Genomic DNA, 19,917 nt, shown 5'->3' on the forward strand with positions numbered 1-19,917 from the left:
TTTGGATTCTAATTTTTAAATTTGGCGCCTATTTTCAAAGAGAACAGGTTTAACATGTAACCGTTCTCTTTGTTTCTAATATTTTAATTTGGCGCCTTTATTTTATATTTTCAAATAGAACAGGTTTAACATATAACCAGTCTCTTTGATTCTGATATTTTTATTAATATTTACGATTTTTTCGTATGCCTACACGATTGAATCAGATAGCGCATATAAATTATACCTGCGATTCATATAATTAAGCAAGTTTTACGCAACAAGAACCTGAACATTCATATTTAATTTGAATTCACAAGATAAATCCTTGTAAAATTATACATACCAACTCTTATCATGTCTTTAAGAGCCTAAAGGCTACAAATATCGAAAATAAGTGCAAAACATAAATAAAAATCCTTCATTTCTCATCACTTACTGCCTAAAGTGCAAAAATAATTAAACGCCAAGAAGAAGCTGCCAACATGGTCTTCATTCAACATTACTTTAGGGTTTGAAATTGAGTGTGAATTTGGCCCAAATATTTCGTACATCGTCAATTTGTTCAACCGTATATGATGGTGGGGCGGTTAACATGAACTACATACATAAGACACCAAAAATTTAAGTTAATACACTATATACGACATGTAAAAATAAAATAATTACTATGATGAAAATGAGAAATACAAAGAGATGAAAAATGATTGAAATGATAAGGAAAAGAACATACATTTAGGGTGATATTAAGATATCTTGCTTTGATAAGGTCCAACATATATCGGCAAACATAATATCCGCATAATACGCTCCCAAGAGGCTGCATAGAACACTAACATAAAAACCAATAATGAGATATACATATTATAAAACACTCACGAGAAACTAATATGGAAAGAGTTGAATAGATATGGGCAACTGCCCGTGCAATGCCATCACTAATATAATGGCTCTGCATATGCAATACAAGCCCAGGAATGCAATATGGAATTCCTAACCGACGATTTCTTAAACAAAGTTGGCCTACAAAGCTGCAACTCATATCACCAGTTATTGGTTTAACTTGGTCACCTTGAATGTTCAAAGGTTTATTGCTCTTGAAAAGATAATTATAAGGATACATGAGAAAACAACAATGAGATGCAAATGATTGAAATTAAGAAAAAAAACATACAGTTGAGGGAATATTTATATATCTTGCTCTGATGATCTTCAACATATATCGGCAAAAATAATATCCGCGTAATATGCTCTCAACAGGCTGCCAAGGGCACTAAAATAGAAACCCATAAATGAGATATACATATTATATCTCCTCCCTTGAGAAAATAATAGAGTTTTTCGTGAAAATAAAGAAGATATAATACCTGAATTATTTTCCAAGTGGTTTTGCCTTGAACCCGACAAGTAGATCGATAACGTTTCTTTTCATGAAGGCCCTATATTTCATTTAACTAAAATAAGTTGTCACTTCATATATAATTCAAATCACTAATATCAAATTTGAAAGATATAACTACATAAGAAAATGTATTTACGACTTTAATTTCAATCCCTTGGTAACCAGCTCGGGAGCCATAGAACCTTGTCTTATTCATAGAAGCATTCTTCTTGTTGTTTGCACTTATTTCCTTACATTTTACACAAGTATATATATAACATACAATAGTTAGAATACTTATAGTAGAAAGTCTTTCGATAGTTTTTGGATAAAAACAAAACAATATAATAAGCGAATATTACCTTAAATGCCTCAGTGAGTCGCCACAAACACATTCCATTCATCTTGTGTTATGTGGTTATACAACTCCGGTCGTGTCCTCTGTATAGCTCCCATCTCGTCGTATGTCCATTCCCGGACTAAGGTGCATTTCCACATTCTCCATAAATGTCCTGACTTCTAGAGACACCAATCATGACGGTCTTTGATGACAAAAAGCGTCCTACACAAATGACCAAATTAAAAGAAGTTTACCATGATAATAATATACAGGTAAGTATAAAGCTATGCAAGAAAGTATAATTGCCATGAAACTGTCCGAAATTTCACCCCTCGTGACATCATTCACATCGTCCCACGTTTTCACTATGCAAATAACTATAAATCAGTTTAACTATAATCATGAATCATTATCTTAAACCATAATACTTACTCATGTGTCAAGACGGCGATGACATTTTCTCGAAGGGATATCGGTATTAATCCATTTTCCTTCATTGTGATCAATTACTCCTAATGGGTAATGCTTGAACGGTTTCTAGGTCAACAAACATAATAAGAATTATAACAAAGTTAAACACCAATATATAGATTACATTATATGGATTGTTAAGCATATGTAATAAGGAAGAGTCTTTTGCACATTTTTGCAGGTAATAAGGAAGCAGCTTATCAGCTTCTTATTCAGACGTGTGTCAGGGGAGGTAGTTAATTGGTGTTGTATGTGCAAACATGGTCATGTGCAGGAGACTCGTAATCACTTATGTTTCAGATATTTATACTCTCATTAAATCTTCAATGGGGTATTAAACTGGATTGGCTTAAAGGGAATTCTCAGGGCTGGACCGACAGTATATTGTGTGTTAGACTGTTAGCTAGGAACTCTTATATCAAGCATTAGCGAAGCAACTGGGTGAGTGAGTTGTACCATAGGAGCATGAGAAGACCTCATCTCAGATAATCAAGGAGATTCAATGCATTGTTAGCATCAGAATGATTCATCAGAATCAGCACAATTGATTTTATGTATGATAAAGCCTTCATAGATATACGAGTGTTATAGATGTGTGAAAGCTTTTACAAATATCCGAACATTTATGTTATTTTAGGCCCTCAAGAAATAGTCGTACTATATAATAATCTGTAACAATCTGCTGAACTAAAATAATGTTGTTGAGTGACTAAACCTTGATAATGAGAGCCTCTCTAAGTCTGAAAGCTCTCTTTGTGTATAATTTCTACTCTACTGTATGTAACAACACGTTTTTTATCCTTGATATTTTGTTTATTTTTCCAAAGAATATAATGAGTCCTTAATTATTGGTTCTGTCTTAAGTTCTCATGAAAATCCCATTGCCGATCATCTCCATCCCAACCACTACAGGTTACAAACTCACTAAACCCCCATATTGCAACAACCATAGCTTCAAACCCCACACCGCTGACACCGTATATAATACATATTTATCTTATATACACAAGTGATATGATACTTGACCCGGCAAACAGTTACCATCAACAATTTTCAACCACCACGATAACCACTGAAAACCCAGTAAATTGTTCACAACCACTTACCAATAATAGAATGCTAGGTTTATTGTACATATGTCATACTCAAAAGGGAACTAACCAGCTAAATATTCAAACAATCAATCAAAAACAACAAACTCATAAACTCAGAAGCCCAATTCACAATTTTTAATATTTAAACATACATACTAATTAAGCATTCTTTTGTAACGATTTTTGTAACAATCCCTAGTAATAGATGCGGTTAAGATATGGATTTCATTCTATGTGTGCCCATACTGAATATTAATAAAATCAAGCTATGTTCTTGGCGGTAATTGAACAAATGAAAATTGTAAGACAAATAATTAACCATGAATGATCAAACATATGGATTAATAAAGAGTTAAACATTACCAACAGCAACGACAATCAGCGACGATAAAGGCGTGCACACCCAGGAGCAACGTGAGGCGGTGGCCGGAGGACGGAGGATGCAGTGTACGAGCAACAACAATGGAAGATATGATTTCTTTAATTTTTAGGGCATAGCGGTGCGATTTTGTTGTGTTTTAAAGAGATAGAATGGAAGCGAAAAGAAGTGTAAACGGCGAGTCTAGATTAGGCATTAGGGATTTAATAGAGAACGATCAACGGATAGGGACCGTGATGTTTATATTAATAAGGAGAACGGTTCCAGATATTAACTGATCTCTTTTATATTTTAGGACGGTTGGTCAACTTGACCGTTCTTTTTGTTAATGTACCAGCATGGTTCCAACATATAATCGTTCTCTATTGGAGTTCTAAATGCCCGCCCAAACTAAAAATAAAAAAGACAACGGTTCCGCTATCAACCGTTCTTTAAGTGGCGTTTTTGAAGGCTTAAATTGTAGTAGTGCAAAATGAAGTTAGTCAATGAGATTAATTGTATCCTGGTGCTGGATCTTAGTGAAGGTGGTCTTGAACAGCTAAATGAAAGGTGGATGGTTAAGCAGCATGGAAGGAGTGTCCTAGTCATGAAGACTATTGCTGAGGAGGATGATGTTTCAAGCTTGCTACAGTTCACTCTTGAGGATGTCAAACAAGAGGTAGAGTTTTGGAATAACTCTATTTTCTGCTATATTCTGGGTGCTAATCCCCCTACTAAGGTTATTGAGGGTTTTGTGTATCGTATTTGGGATCAGTTTGTGATTGATAGAGTTTCCTTTTTAGACAATGGGATTTTTATTGTCAGGTTTACTAAGTATGAGAATAAAGAAGCTCTGTTACGCTCTGGTTATTACATGTTCGATCAAAAGAGCTTCCTAATACGTACCCTCACCCCTTACTCCAGATCTCTGTGAACATCCGTGTTCATTGGCATCCACGAGAGTCATTTTAGACATAGAATGCTAAGGGTAACGAGTTCTTGGTGTTCATGTCACTACTTTGTGTCTTGACATGGCACGAGGTATTCGAACGGTTTCCAATTTTCCACAATAAATTGGTGGCGACTCCACAATGCAAAAGCTTGCTCGTTTTCACCGAGCGACCCCCGTGGGCCCGCGTCCACAGTTTCGCGACTCCGCAGGGGATAATACACTTACGTGTAGCCAAGGGTGAAACTTGAACAAGGTTAGGGAATAGTTTGTACAAGAAAGTTGTTGGTTTTCATAACTCGGTCTTCCTAGATCGTTTATTCGGCCTTCCTAGGCCCAACCCAACCCATTCGACCAATCGTCGCGTTTAAACGGTCCAAATTCTTATGTGGGCCTAAGGATGGATAGCGATTGATGTCAACCATACCATGATGCTTACTCCTGTTTGTATCAAGGGCTTTCACTACTCGAGGGAATAGACTAGGAATCGGCCTTACTCATGTTTGGTACGAGCCTCTCCACAGACCCCGGGTTTGATTGTTCGGTATGACAACCCACCCTTTAAACCAAAACCCTTTTAAATGCACCCAGCATCCCGTTATAATGCCTGTATATATGTTTGTATCATATGTGATCACCATTTTGTAAATAAAATCATTTTGTAAAATAAAATCCTTTTCAAAATGTAAACATTTTCAAAACAACGCAAAACAAAGCCGAAACTCTGTCCAAATATCGAGTCAAACTTCGGGTCTAAAACCCATTTCAAAACCAAATACAAAATAAAAAAACGTAAAAAAAAAGTCCGAAAAAAAAAAGAAAAAAAATGTTTTAATCAAAATATTTTCAAGACATGTAAATGTAAATATGTAAATTCAATTGGGCTAAGTTAGAGTAAAAATTCAAACCAACTATGTCCTAGTCGAAACTCCGTCAAGTCATGAACCCGTCTTCCTTTACATTTTGGGTCTTTTCAAAGTTCAAGTCAAGTCCTAAGGCGTCACGCCGGCATTTTGGATCCCCTGCCCCATTTCAGTTAGGATCTAAACATTTTCCACACCTCGACTCACGCACTCGAGGCTAACACATCGAGTCATTCCAAAATCTGTCTCTTAAATTCTCCTAATGACACGTTCGGGACATACATACCCGAACCTCGAGTCAAGTCTGTCTTAAACACACAAATTAGAATCAACACGTGTCGTCAATCCAGTCAACCATATAAATTTCATTCTGTCAAAGTCAACACTCGAGTCTAAAATTAAAGTCAAGCACCGTGAATTCAAACACGAGAAGTCGCTTACGATATTTCACGAATTCACAAGTCAAGTCTAGATTTGCCATCTTGTCCCTTCCTTTGTTTGATGCCTTAGTATGTGTGATCCCATGTCGAATCGAGTTGTAATGCTTGTCATTTCTGTCGAGTAGGAATCCAACAAGTTCTGTCAGTCAGCAAAGTCACGAAGCAGATCAAGCCACAATCACCGTGTCTCTCCAAGACGTTTATGCCATGGTCCTAGGAGTTCAAGCTACAGCGGAAAATTTGAGCATTCGCGTCCTCACCCTCGAGAATGGGATGGTGGAAAAGAACACGCCACCTAGAGAAACCTCTAGTATGATTGAAGAGGGCAAGCTTCCAGTGCCCCTTTCTGTCAAGCAATTCGAGAAAATCGACCCTCTTAGGTCTAATATCATTAAATATGACGAAGATTCATCTCTAGACTGTTCTCATCTCCTCGATGCTTATGACGACGGACATATCAACGTGCTCGAAGACGACGATATCCAAAGTGGAATGCTCATGCTTTCCATTGCCTTCAACAATAAATTTTCCAAAATAAGAGCCATTGATAATCGAAACTCTCGACTTTCCAAGATGGAGAACCAGTTTGCTGAAATGGGTAAGAAGCTTGATGCCCAACCTCTCAAAATGAAAAGTGTCCAGACAAACCCTCAACTTGACAGTCCTAAGGAGAAAGCAACAAGTGGACAATCCATTCCTAGTTCTTCTCATCCAAGAATCAAAATCAACAAAGGCAGCCTCATGGAGCCTTCGTCAAAGAAACCTAACAACTCTCCAAGGTCATTCATAAAGGCTTTCGACAAGAAGGATACACCCCCTAGGAAATTTACCAACATTGGTATTACATACACCGATGCCCTTCATAGACTCATACAACGACGAATGTTGAAACCTATCGGTCCTACACCTGATCCAGAAAAGAAGGCTAAATTTTGGGATGAGAACGTCTATTGCCAGTATCACAGGGGCAAAGGACACAATACTGAGATGTGCTATAAGCTCAAGCATGTGATCCAAGATATGATTGAAAGCGCGAAATTGTCTCTCTCAACCTTTAGCTCAAACGACAAGTTAGGCAATCCTCATGGATACACCACTTATCAGGAAACGCTTCTTGACTGTTATCCTTCCAGTGTTCCCAATGATGAGGACGGGGTGATCAAATGGGTGAATGCTCCAAGTTAGATACCAAAGCAAGTTGCTAGAAAATAAAATGTTCAAGCATGGGCCGATGATTACAAGTTTGGATCTAAGATCGCGTCAAAGTCTGAGTCCGAGTCCGAGTCCGAGTCTTAGGCTTTCTATCCCATAATTTTTATAGTGTCTTTCTTTGTGTCCATTTCTATTTCTAGTGACAATCTGGGGGCTGTCCCACGAATCACGTGTCTTCTCGAGTCTATGTTAAATACATTCATTACTCATTTCAATAAAAGTACAATTCTCAATCCACATATTCTTCATATCTTTTATCCTTTTCCTGTGACAACAAGAGTTGATTTGAGACATTTTAAAATGAACAACAATACATGTAAGTCAATGTGAGTACACTAAGGTAATGTTCCGTTCTATGTTGTAGAGGATTTCAAACTCTATGTTCATTTTCCTTACCTATTCCATGTCTGGCAATAGAAAACCTCACTATACCCTAGTTTAGCACGAGCCTATCTTGAGAGATTCTAGGACAAATCCAGACCATCTCCCTTGTTAACGATCCATGACGGAAGGAAAGCACATTCCCCACAATAAACAACCCATGTTACTAAAGAACAACCCGTTTCCCACTAAAGGTGCTAGTCGGACCCAAATCCATGGTAGCAAGCAAATCCAAGACAATACGAGCCATGATCAAAGACAAAGGCTCAATCAAGAGAAATGACCAAGCTCAATGTCCAAGGCCGTAGTAATGCCCGTGATCCAAGAGAAAAGAGTCAAAAGAAGAAGGCTCAATCAAGCAAGTCAAGTCAATATCCAAAGACAACGTTATCTTCAAAAACCTGAGCAAAAATCTGAGCAAAAATCCGAGATATATTCTAGGCCAAGAATTTGAGTCTGAATCAAGAACAAGCCTGAAATCAAATGCTAAACGGAATACTGCTAAAGTCTATATAGAATCAAGACATTGATGAAGATGGTCAGCTAGCACCCTCACTTAGCCTTTTACATATTACACACCATAAGTCCTTCTCAAGACCGTTATGGGGAGATAGTTAGGAATTTTGAGAATCCCCTCAAACTTGTCAAGTATACCCATCCTTTAGTGCCAAGACATGGAAACTTGAACCCATATCATTTTTAACCTACCTTTATGTGCTCAGGCTACATCAAGCCAAGAGACTCCATTTCCAACCCATATTACAAGCCATAATCCCATCAAGCCTTAACACCACAAAATCAAAGCTCCAGAGATTTGTTCATCAAAGCCTCTTATTACCGAGCTCCACATTCCAAATATTCAATCCAGTTTCACCTTAACCCAGACACGGAGTCTTCAAATACTTTGCTACCTAGAACGGGACATACCCATATCATCCTTAGGGTCCACTAAGTGTGCTCACACGACAAGGAAAATTTTTACAAAATAATTTATACCTCTTTGGTGTATGATCAGAGGGAGTTATCTCACATCGATTCCTCGAGTCACCAAACCAATACACCCTTGTGACCCAGCACTTTAAGGTCCTGACAACATAAGCTTAGGCATACACTTGAAATACGATCTGGTTTGATTTCACCTATTCAGGTGGATACGTAGGCAGTCCTTTCTTACACAAAAAGGATACAACCACAACACCCAAACAAAATTAACCGAACCTCAGAACTACGATCTGGTTTGATTTCACTTCACGTGAATACGTAGGTAGTCCTCAAGGACACAACCATCCCTACTTTCAACTTTCAACCTCAATTAACAACTTTCAACCACCTCAATTATCAACCATCCCAGTTTTCAACCTTCCAACCTCAATTAACATCCCTTCCAAAATCTCCATTTATACCTCCTTACTGGGGCTTCTTCTTGCCGCACAGTATTTTTTACCAAATTCCAGAGTCATCTTCTCATCCACGGGGCTTCTCTTCTGAGATGCCACCCTTTCTTTATTTCTTTCTCGTTTGAGTCAAGCTAGTGCTCGGTCCGGACAATGATAAAGGTCTTAGATCGATTCTCCAAGATATCGTGCCTCAAGAGGGGTCTCTTTTGCAGCAAGACGATGTTAAAAGATTTCCAAGTAGACAGCTGATCTATGGCTCATGCCTTGCCTTTATATATCGTCACCGTTCTTGCAATATTTCTACCTTTGGAACTGATACGCATTGTCACCCATACTTAGCTAGGTGTTGCGCATACTTAAGCAAAGTCTGTCAAATTTATCCCGGTGTCGCGTCAATCAAACCTAAGTCTATATTTCACATTCGTAAAAGGTTTGCGTCCGCGCAAGTCCTATGTCTAAAACCCATTGAATATGAATAACACATTACAAACTACAAATTTCTTTAAGCAAGTTTTAAAAAGAAACACGTTTTGCAAAGCCCATGTGCTTCCTCCTTCAAGATCAATGTGCTAATTGTTTATGTGCTTATATGCTATGTGCTATTTTTCTATTAGATTGCATTCTTGTGTGTCCACTAACCATGCAGGTAAGTGTCAGAAGCAGATTCAACCTCAAGACTTCGCTTGCATCAACGAGCGAATATTCTCTGACAGGTGTTTTGACACACCTCAATTATGTTCCCACAGCAAGAGTTCCGGACAACCAATTGTTCCTCTCAAGACGTGGAGATCGACCTCAATTATGTTCCCCCAGTGAGAGTTCCGGACGGCCAATCGTCCCTCTCAACACATGGAGTTCATCATCAATCTAAAGATTTTTGCCGGAGTTCGCTTGAAGACCGACGCTAGCAGATTCCACCCAGCAGTTTCTATCGACGTCCTGCTACCCTCAACATTATTATTTCCTCACAGAGTTCAGCAAAGGTGTCGCTCTCCAGATGTTCCTAAACCAGAAAATCCAAAGTTAGGATTCTTACCCCCTAGATTCTTAGATCCCAAAATGGCTTCCTTTAGGTTCATAAACCATTAAGCTCCCAAACCAACATTCTTAGGTTCATAAACCCATACATTCTTTTGGAGTTCTCATACCTCAGAAAGCTTAAACGCACGCGTTTAAAATAAGAATTAGTAACCCAGTAGTTCATAAACTTAGGCCCTGTTCTTTTGGACGGAAACTTATCTGATCTGAACTGAACTGAAATTATAGGATCTGAACTGAACTTAACTTAACTTATAAGATCTGAACTGAACTTTTGGATCTCGAATCGAATCGAACTTATAGGATCGAATCGAATCGAACTTATAGGATCTGAATCGAATCGAATGAACTTATAGGATCTCGAATCGAACTTAAATTAAGTGAGGTATAGGATCGAATCGAACTTATAGGATCTGAATCGAACTTATAAGTTCGAAGTGAATCGAACTTATAGGATCTCGAATCGAATCGAACTTATTGAATCGAATCGAACTTATTGGATCTCGAATCGAATCGAATCGAACTTATAAGATCTGAAGTGAACTTATATTAAGTGACTTTAAGTCCAAAAGAACAGGGCCTTAACCCCAGAATCCCAAATCCTCTTAGGTTCACAAGCTTTTAAGTTCTCATACCAGCCATCCTTTTAGGTTCGTATACCCAGGTTCACACACCTAGATTCTTTTAGGTTCCCAAACTCCCTAGAGTTCATACACTTTTCCCCTTAGGATCATATTCCTTTATGATCACCTTTTCCCTTTAGGATCATAATCCTTTAGGATCACCTTTTCTTAGAGTTCCTACACCCAAACCTTGGTTACCCCTTAAGTTGAACTTATATTTGGCCTCCTTCCCGTCGATGTTTTCCTTTAGAGTCCCACACTCTAGCACAATCCTTATATATCTTTTAGGTCTTAACCTTAGCTCCTACGCTTAACCTTAGCTCCTATGCACCTCCGGAAACATCTCGAGAAAGAAGTCTAAGGTATGGTTTCTTCTTATGGCTGGCGAGCTTCCTTACGTAGTCTAATGGACTTTAAATGACCCTCTCCGATAGTCGACAGACTCTAAAATATTCCCGACGACAGGTCCTTGGTTCAGACCCCTTTGAACCGCCTCGCGTCGCCATAGTCGCCAAGTTGTAATCTTTGATTGACCTGAGGGCTATACTTTGACTTTCGCTTTATCCAAGCCTCAGTCAAAGTGGGGGCTCTGTAGACACCTCGTTTCTGCACCTCCCGCCAAACACCCATTGATGATTGGGCCGCATGTTTAGCATATGTCGCGATTTTATGACGTTTCGTAAATCGGTTAATAAAAGGTAACTCAAACACTTGTGTCTACCTCATGGTCGTCATTTAGGTGTCATTACGGTCGTTTTGGCAGTAATGAGAGTATATTTGGAGTCCGGGTCAAAAACCGTCTTCATTTCTTAAAACCGTCAAATCCCGAGTCAAAGTAATGTGCGTGTCTACCTAAGGTTAGGGTGTCATAAAATGTTGTAGGTATATCTCATTTTGAGTCCCATGTCACTTCTTTGGGCTAAACTTAAAGTTTACATTACAAAATGTGCATTTCATTTAGTTAAAATGATAACCCGACTTTTAGGCCCATTTTACGAGGAGTTAACGAATTTTTTGGGTCAGGCCTATTTTATAGAAAGTTCTAGATCTTTCTGTTAGCTTTCCAACGCCACTGAAATCACCTTATTCCGAGTCTTGTAGAGAAAATTATGCCTAAAATACGACAGGCTGTCAAACGCGCTTTCTTGCGCAGGAGGAAACCGCTGGGGAAAGGACGCAGCAAGTGCTGCGCCTCTTCCAAGGGACGCAACACCTGCTGCGCCTTTTCTCAGGGCTTTCTTTTTGTCCAAGTTTCCGTGTTTTAACCTAAGTCGGTTATTTTCGGATCTTTCTCTCCTTTCCTAAACTTTAATTCCGTGATTAGTATAAATAGGGACCTTTGTTCCTCATATTTCTCACGCGAGTGTCCGCCCTTCTCTTCTCCCTTTGCATTCTAAGACCACGCTCTTGCTTATTGGTACCTACGTGCTTGAACTTTCGACCACGTAAGCTCGGATCCTTCCGAGTACCAGCCTCGTTTTGCATGACCGACCAATTTGACCAACTCCACTACACCATAATCAATTAATCAATTCAATTTTAAATCCTTTTTCAAGGGCACTTTCATATTTGCATTATTGATCGAGTCGAGTTACCACTAAAAACCAATTTAGTTAAATCTCGCGACGCTAACATGTAAGTCTGAGGGTGTAAATCCCATCTTTTGTTATTGTTCTTTATTTTTGTAATCATTATTGTAAGATTTACGTCAAAAATACATTCAAAAGCGATTTACAAAACCTTGTTTCAAACCCTTTTTATGGATTAACAGGAGACAAACATCGAGAAGGTACGCAGCATCTACTGCGCCTCTTCCTGAGGCTGCCGCAGTTCCTGCTTCCTTTCTTCTTCCTTCGTCTTTTGTTCGTCTGTTTGCTTTTGTTTTGTCTTCAATTGTTCAAGTTTCATTAACACGATATTATTAGCATAATAATTTTAACATGTAAATCACAATTAATTAATTCATCTTTTAATTCCCGACTTAAATCCCTTATAATTCATATTTGCGGGTTTTCGTCAATAAAATCAATTCGGATTTTTAGAGATTAGATTCATCAATATTGAGTCTCTGGAATTCATCTTTGATATATTTGCATCTGTTATGTATCGTCATCATCATTAGTTCGTCATTAATAATCTGATTAATCTAATTAATTTGTCTTAGTTTGTTCAATTTATTATTAACTTTTTAATCTTGTAATTAATTCGTTCAAATTAATTTTATCCATGTTTTATTGTTTTTATGACCCAATCATATGTAAATAATCTGTTAAACAACTTCTATCCGAGTCAAATATTATTAATCAAGCCTTTAAATCACCAATGAACATTAATAATTTGCAATTCCTGCTTCACAGCCAGAACTGAATTCAGGAACAGACGCAGCGTTTGCTGCGCCTCTTCTAAAGGACGCAGCTCTGCTGCTCCTGTTCCGGGTTGAGTTCTTTCTTTGAACTCACGTTCCTGCTTTGACCTAGTTTATTAGTTCACGTAATTAATTAACTATTATTCGTATTATCACTAATAATCTGTTCGTTAATTTATTTTCCCTTTTCTTTTTTCAAACCATCCGTTTTAAATGTATTTTCGACCTAAATCAATTAACCCACTGTAATTATTGTAATTTTCTTTATCATATTTTCATTGTATTTCTTTATTATATTGCTTGTATGCTTTCACATGTAATTAACATTAAATTTCTACTTTGACCCAATTGGATGTTAAAACTACGTGATTACCGACTTAGTATTAATTCACATGCTAGGATTAATCTAGTGGATGTTGCATTGCACGCATATAACCTTCAACATATTGAGTATAGACAACTTCCCTAATCATTAGTAGAGGTCGCTATTGAGGCGGGCGGGATTAGGTGTTCGATCAAAAGAGCTTCCTAATACGTACCCTCACCCCTTACTCCAGATCTATGTGAACATCCGTGTTCATTGGCATCCACGAGAGTCATTCTAGACATAGAATGCTAAGGGTAACGAGTTCTTGGGGTTCATGTCACTACTTTGTGTCTTGACATGGCACGAGGTATTCGAACGGTTTCCAATTTTCCACAATAAATTGGTGGTGACTCTCCAATGCAAAAGCTTACTCGTTTTCACTGAGCGAACCCCGTGGGCCCGCATCCACAGGTATACAACCTTGAGGTAAGAGAAGATTTGGAAGCTAAGCTTGATGCTCTAGAGACTGAGATATTTAAAGACGATCCCGTCACTGAGGTAAATGGAGATGTGACTCCCTCAATTATAGGTGAAGCCGTATATTCTTTTCCCATTTATGCCAAGGTAGAAGGAAGTGAAAAGTCCTGCTTGCCTTTTATCTTAGACTTTAAGTTTGACGAGCCCGAACTTTATTCATGGTTAGTTTTATTTGCTTGTATTATATTTTGGTGCTACTTATGTCTTTGTGTAGCACATGCACAACTTTTCGATTTACTAATGCGATCTTTGAGTTGTTTTGACCATGTCATGGGTGAGCACTTGTTTTAAAGTGCTGAAAACGGCATGTTGGTTGAATACTCGATCGAGTCCAGCCAGGCTCGATCGACTGTCCTTGCGTTTTGGGTCTGAAACGTAGCTAGATGATAATGGAATTGCGCGGTTGGTCATTCTCCCTATTTTTTTTGCAGCTGGTTTGGGGGGAACTCCTAAGCTTCTACCAGGTATTCTCTTTTCCTGTATCTACTTTTATTGTATTATCTTTAGTTCCTTTCCATTCCTTTTGTTAGATGTGTCCTTTAGGCTGCTGGTATTTATTGTGTGATTGATATGCTGTAGGCGTCACAATGATGACACTGTGACATTTAGTTTGAGGTAAGAGTCTTTATTTATGTTGTGTGATTTATTTCTGTTGTGTGCTTTTATATTATGTTGTGTGCATTTAAAACAAAAAAAAAATCCAAAAATCCCATAAAAATTAAAAATTTTCAAAAATCCAAAAACATATTTTTCCTTTGTTTTAGGTCGAGTCTTGGTGAGATGAATAACAATGATGATAATTTGTATCATTTTTGCATTTGAATCCCGATATGGTTATCCATGTACATTGTTTTGACCCATTATTTATGAAAACAAAGCTTATAATTCAAATCTTGACCATATTGACATGCCTTATGATAATTAAATTTGACAAAATTATATTGTTAAACTACTTAAATTCTGAGGTCAATAGAGCTTCCTAGGCCATGAACATCAATAAACCGGTCTCATTGTTACTTAGGCTTGACCGTGGTTCTCCTTGTGGAATATGTAATATCAAAATGCATAAGTGTGACATTAGTTTCTTAATTTTTGCGCGTTCATATGATTAAGTACATGAGGAAAGGCGGTTCTAACCGTTCAAGTAAGCTATACATTACCTTATCTGGACAGTCGCAGTTGCTTGTTTATCAAATCTATTTTGCTACTACGGTTGGGTTGGGACTATTTTTGTCATTTGTGGTTGTAGTAGAGTTAATTAGTCATTGTGTTGTATACCTTATGTTGGAAAAGGAAGAAAAATATGAAGCAAAAGAAAAAAAAAAGAAAGGAGAAGGAAAAAAAATGATATTCGAAAAAAGTGAAAGAAAAAGAAAAAAAAGAAGAAAAGAAAAAGAGTTGCTTCATTGTCATTTGTTAAGGGAATAGAAGGATGGTTACTAGAGTCTAGTGCATTGTTAGAGAGTAGTTCTTTTGGCTCTCATGTGTTATCAAAGTTGAGATAATTTCTTTAGTTGGGGTAATTTATGCTTACTATGATAGATTTGGTTTTGATTTTAGCGTTGTGATTACCGTCTTAGCCTCACATATCTATTTGTGCCTTGGCACAAACCACTTCTATACCATTTACCCATTTGCCACCCTATTGTCCTAAAATTCTGTGAGAATGACGGCTGTAAAGGCGTCGCAAAATCATTTTTTTGCCATTAATTTATCCTTCGAAAATAACAACTGTCAAACATTCTGTTATACGTTCAGCTACAGCAAATACTACTCAAATTAAACCTAAAGATGTTAACTTTCAGGGTCCTTCGTCTACAGATACCGGCAACACTACTACAATTTTGCTCAAAGAGAACGGTTAAACACAGTTCTTAAAGCCTATTTGAACCATCCTGTGGCCAAGCGTTCTCTTTTATGTAAGAGAACGGTTGGCACGAAGTCAACCCGTTCTCTTTGTAATAACAACCAGAACGGTTGTATTACTTACTCGTGCTCATTGATTTATCAAGGAGAACGGTTTCTATTGAGAACCGTTGACTTTGATAAAGCTGCTATATTTGGATTCTAATTTTTAAATTTGGCGCCTATTTTCAAAGAGAACAGGTTTAACATGTAACCGTTCACTTTGTTTCTAATATTTGAATTTGGCGCCTTTATTTTATATTTTCAAATAGAACAGGTTTAACATATAATCGGTCTCTTTGATTCTGATATTTTTTTTTAATATTTACGATTTTTTTGTATCCCTACACGATTGAATCGGATAGCGCATATAAATTATACCTGCGATTCATATACTCAAGCAAGTTTTACGCAACAAGAACCTGAACATTCATATTTAATTTGAATTCACAAGATAAATCCTTGTAAAATTATACATACCAACTCTTATCATGTCTTTAAGAGCCTAAAGGCTACAAATATCGAAAATAAGTGCAAAACATAAATAAAAATCCTTCATTTCTCATCACTTACTGCCTAAAGTGCAAAAATAATTAAACGCCAAGAAGAAGCTGCCAACATGGTCTTCATTCAACATTACTTTAGCGTTTGAAATTGAGTGTGAATTCAGCCCATATATTTCGTACATCGTCAATTTGCTCAACCGTATATGATGGTGGGGCGGTTAACATGAACTACATACATAAGACACCCAAAATTTAAGTTAATACACTAGATACGACATGTAAAATAAAATAATTACTATGATGAAAATGAGAAATACAAAGAGATGAAAAATGATTGAAATGATAAGGAAAAGAACATACATTTGGGGTGATATTAACATATCTTGCTTTGATAAGGTCCAACATATATCGGCAAACATAATATCTGCATAATACGCTTCCAAGAGGCTGCATAAAACAGTAAAATAAAAACCAATAATGAGATATACATATTATAAACCACTCACGAGAAACTAATATGGAAAGAGCTGAATAGATATGGGCAACTGCCCGTGCAATGCCATCACTAATATAATGGCTCTGCATATGCAATAGAAGCCCAGGAATACAATATGGAATTCATAACCGACGATTTCTGAAACAAAGTTGGCCTACAAAGCTGCCACTCATTGACCAGTTATTGGTTTAACTTGGTCACCTTGAATGTTCAAAGGTTTATTGCTCTTGAAAAGATAATTATAAGGATACATGAGAAAACAACAATGAGATGCAAATGATTGAAATTAAGAAAAAAAAAATACAGTTGAGGGAATATTTATATATCTTGCTCTGATGATCTTCAACATATATCGGCAAAAATAATATCCGCGTAATATGCTCCCAACAGGCTGCCAAGGGCACTAAAATAGAAACCCATAAATGAGATATACATATTATATCTGCTCCCTTGACAAAATAATAGAGTTTTTCGTGAAAATAAAGAACATATAATACCTCAATTATTTTCCAAGTGGTTTTGCCTTGAACCCGGCAAGTAGATCGATAACGTTTCTTTTCTTGAAGGCCCTATATTTCATTTAACTAAAATAAGTCGTCACTTCATATATAATTCAAATCACTAATATCAAATTTGAAAAATATAACTACATAAGAAAATGTATTTACGACTTTAATTTCAATCCCTTGGTAACCAGCTCGGGAGCCATAGAACCTTGTCTTATTCATAGAAGCATTCTTCTTGTTGTTTGCACTTATTTCCTTACATTTTACACAACTATATATATAACATAAAATAGTTAGAATACTTATAGTAGAAAGTCTTTCGATATTTTTTGGATAAAAACAAAACAATATAATAAGCGAATATTACCTTAAATGCCTCAGTGAGTCGCCACAAACACATTTCATTCATCTTGTGTTATGTGGTTATACAACTCTGGTCGTGTCCTCTGTATTGCTCCCATCTCGTCGTATGTCCATTCCCGGACTAAGGCGTATTTCCACATTCTCCATAAATGTCCTGACTTCTAAAGACACCAATCATGATGGTCTTTGATGACAAAAAGCGCCCTACACAAATGACCTAATTAAAAGAAGTTTACCATGATATTAATACACAGGTAAGTATAAAGCTATGCAAGAAAGTAGAATTGCCATGAAACTGTCCGAAATTTCACCCCTCGTGACATCATCCACATCGTCCCACGTTTTCACTATGCAACTAACTACAAAGCAGTTTAACTATAATCATGAATCATTATCTTAAACCATAATACTTACTCATGTGTCAAGACGGCGATGACATTTTCTCGAAGGGATATCGGTATTAATCCATTTTCCTTCATTGTGATCAATTACTCTTAATGAGTAATGCTTGAACGGGTTCTAGGTCAACAAACATAATAAGAATTATAACAAAGTTAAACACCAATATATAGATTACATTATATGGATTGTTAAGCATATGTAATAAGGAAGAGTCTTCAGCACATTTTTGCAGGTAATAAGGAAGCAGCTTATCAGCTTCTTATTCAGACGTGTGTCAGGGGAGGTAGTTAATTGGTGTTGTATGTGCAAACATGGTCATGTGCAAGAGACTCGTAATCACTTATGTTTCAGATATTTATACTCTCATGAAATCTTCAATGGGGTATTAAACTGGACTGGCTTAAAGGGAATTCTCAGGACTGGACCGACAGTATATTGTGTGTTAGACTGTTAGCTAGGAACTCTTATATCAAGCATTAACAAAGCAACTGGGTGAGTGAGTTGCACCATAGGAGCATGAGAAGACCTCGTCTCAGATAATCAAGGAGATTCAATGCATTGTTAGCATCAGAATGATTCATCAGAATCAGTACAATTGATTTTATGTATGATAAAGCCTTCATAGATATACGAGTGTGTAGATACCCAGTATCTGCTGAGACTCCAACAAACACCCGATGATTATCGGACTACAACATGCTTTGGAATCGCGGCGTTTGATCGACAGTTTGTGTACAACTTTACGTCGGAAAACTTAAAACAATTTCGAAAATAAAATATTTCAAAACATTTCAAAAATACCTGGAGTGTTTAATGCACGACGATGGGGTCGCAATGACACTAACTAGAGTCAAAACCGACACCGGACCAAAAACCGACTCAAAAATTCAAATCCCGACTCCAACAACGAGTCAAACGAGTCAACCACCAAAAACAAAACATTTAAAACCTTCTACCTTAAGTTTTCCCGGATTCATGTTGGTCAAGTACCAAACATGTGACTACAAAACCTAGGATAGAACAAATCATGATTGCGTTTGTTGTGAAAGTGACAACACAACTCGAAGAACCGCGACGTAGCTCGCGCCTCTTTGAGCAGCCCAAGTGGCCACGTCGCTCAAAACTCACACAACCACTCATTTCCCTATAAATACCCCTCAAATGCCACCCATTTGAGAGTTACACGAGTGTCCGCCCTCTTTTTTCTCCTTTAAAATTCTCGACTCGACTTCTTAAGTCACAACCCGACGCGTATTTACGACCCACCGATCGTAAACACGAGCCTTACACATTGTTTTGTACCGTCATCGTGCATTAAATAACTTGATCGACCACTTCGACCACTACACCATCACTAACATCAAAACACTCTTTTTTTCTTACCAAAACGGTTTTAAACCGAGTTTTTTCCGATCAAACGAGTTGTTACACTTACGTCGGTCACTCGCCATAACCAAACATGTAAGTATGAGGGTGTAAAAATCCTCTTTTATTATGTTTTCATTTGTTTTATGACTATAACATGCCAAAACGTGCATAACATGAACCAAAACATGGAATAAACGAGCCAAAACTGATTTTTGGTCCGAGGCAGAAGCCCCTTAGGTCGCCAACTTACCCGCGCCTAAATGGGGTGTTCAGACCAGAGATCAACCGTGTTTGTTCTCGTCATTTCCCTTTAATTCATTTTCATATTTGTAATCGGTTTTTACCATTCCAAATACTTTCGAACCCTTTTTATTTTATTTCATTTGTTTTAACCATAAAACATTTTTCACCCTTGGTTCCTCATACCATGACGGTTAAATCCGTGTTTCGGTGATAATATTTGGTTAATGACATTTGAAAGGTATTTTAAAACCTTTTATTTTATTTCTTTACATTTTCAAACAAGCATATTAGTCCCCAACACAAAGTCATCCTTGGTTCTACATACCATGCCGGATTTTAACCCGGGTACGATGATGAGTATTGACTAATAACATTCAAATGGACTTAAAACAG

General features: G+C 37.3%; 1 protein-coding gene and 2 long non-coding RNA genes across 8 annotated transcripts; all 3 read right to left on the reverse strand.

Annotated features, from left to right (window-relative positions):
• Positions 1-264: 264 nt before the first annotated feature.
• Positions 265-3,832, reverse strand: LOC141598417 (uncharacterized). Of its 6 annotated transcripts, XM_074418159.1 has the most exons (8): positions 3,629-3,832; positions 2,133-2,237; positions 1,723-1,922; positions 1,518-1,610; positions 1,347-1,418; positions 1,154-1,252; positions 713-811; positions 265-579 (listed from the first exon to the last, which is right to left on the reverse strand). In XM_074418159.1, exons 3-8 carry the CDS (start codon positions 1,762-1,764, stop codon positions 487-489), a joined length of 498 nt encoding a protein of 165 aa, XP_074274260.1. In that variant the 5' UTR covers positions 1,765-1,922; positions 2,133-2,237; positions 3,629-3,832; the 3' UTR covers positions 265-486. The 6 variants fall into 6 exon arrangements, 5 of the variants coding, with proteins under 5 accessions (XP_074274260.1, XP_074274261.1, XP_074274262.1 ...); XM_074418160.1 differs by lacking the exon at positions 2,133-2,237 and having other exon boundaries at positions 1,521-1,610; XM_074418161.1 differs by lacking the exon at positions 2,133-2,237 and having other exon boundaries at positions 713-799.
• Positions 3,833-16,059: 12,227 nt separating this feature from the next.
• On the reverse strand, positions 16,060-16,596 carry LOC141598418 (uncharacterized). The gene is made up of 2 exons (XR_012523498.1): positions 16,507-16,596; positions 16,060-16,374 (listed from the first exon to the last, which is right to left on the reverse strand). It is a non-coding gene; the product is annotated as an uncharacterized LOC141598418 (long non-coding RNA).
• A 227-nt stretch (positions 16,597-16,823) lies between these two features.
• On the reverse strand, positions 16,824-17,707 carry LOC141598419 (uncharacterized). Its single transcript, XR_012523499.1, has 3 exons — positions 17,516-17,707; positions 17,140-17,211; positions 16,824-17,045 (listed from the first exon to the last, which is right to left on the reverse strand). It is a non-coding gene; the product is annotated as an uncharacterized LOC141598419 (long non-coding RNA).
• Positions 17,708-19,917: the final 2,210 nt, after the last annotated feature.

The sequence above is a fragment of the Silene latifolia genome, chromosome 9 (genome assembly GCF_048544455.1).
Source record: "Silene latifolia isolate original U9 population chromosome 9, ASM4854445v1, whole genome shotgun sequence".
Classification (NCBI taxonomy): Eukaryota; Viridiplantae; Streptophyta; class Magnoliopsida; order Caryophyllales; family Caryophyllaceae; genus Silene; species Silene latifolia.

What these genes read in the sequence shown, in the direction of transcription:
- LOC141598417 (XM_074418158.1), bottom strand. Translation starts at nt 1,764, where the DNA reads ATGAATGGAATGTGTTTGTGGCGACTCACTGAGGCATTTAAG. An exon ending in CCACTTGGAAAATAATTCAG is followed by an intron (nt 1,253 to 1,346) that starts GTATTATATCTT and finishes TTTCTATTTTAG; the next exon opens with TGCCCTTGGCAGCCTGTTGA. An exon ending in ATATAAATATTCCCTCAACT is followed by an intron (nt 812 to 1,153) that starts GTATGTTTTTTT and finishes TTTTTATGTTAG; the next exon opens with TGTTCTATGCAGCCTCTTGG.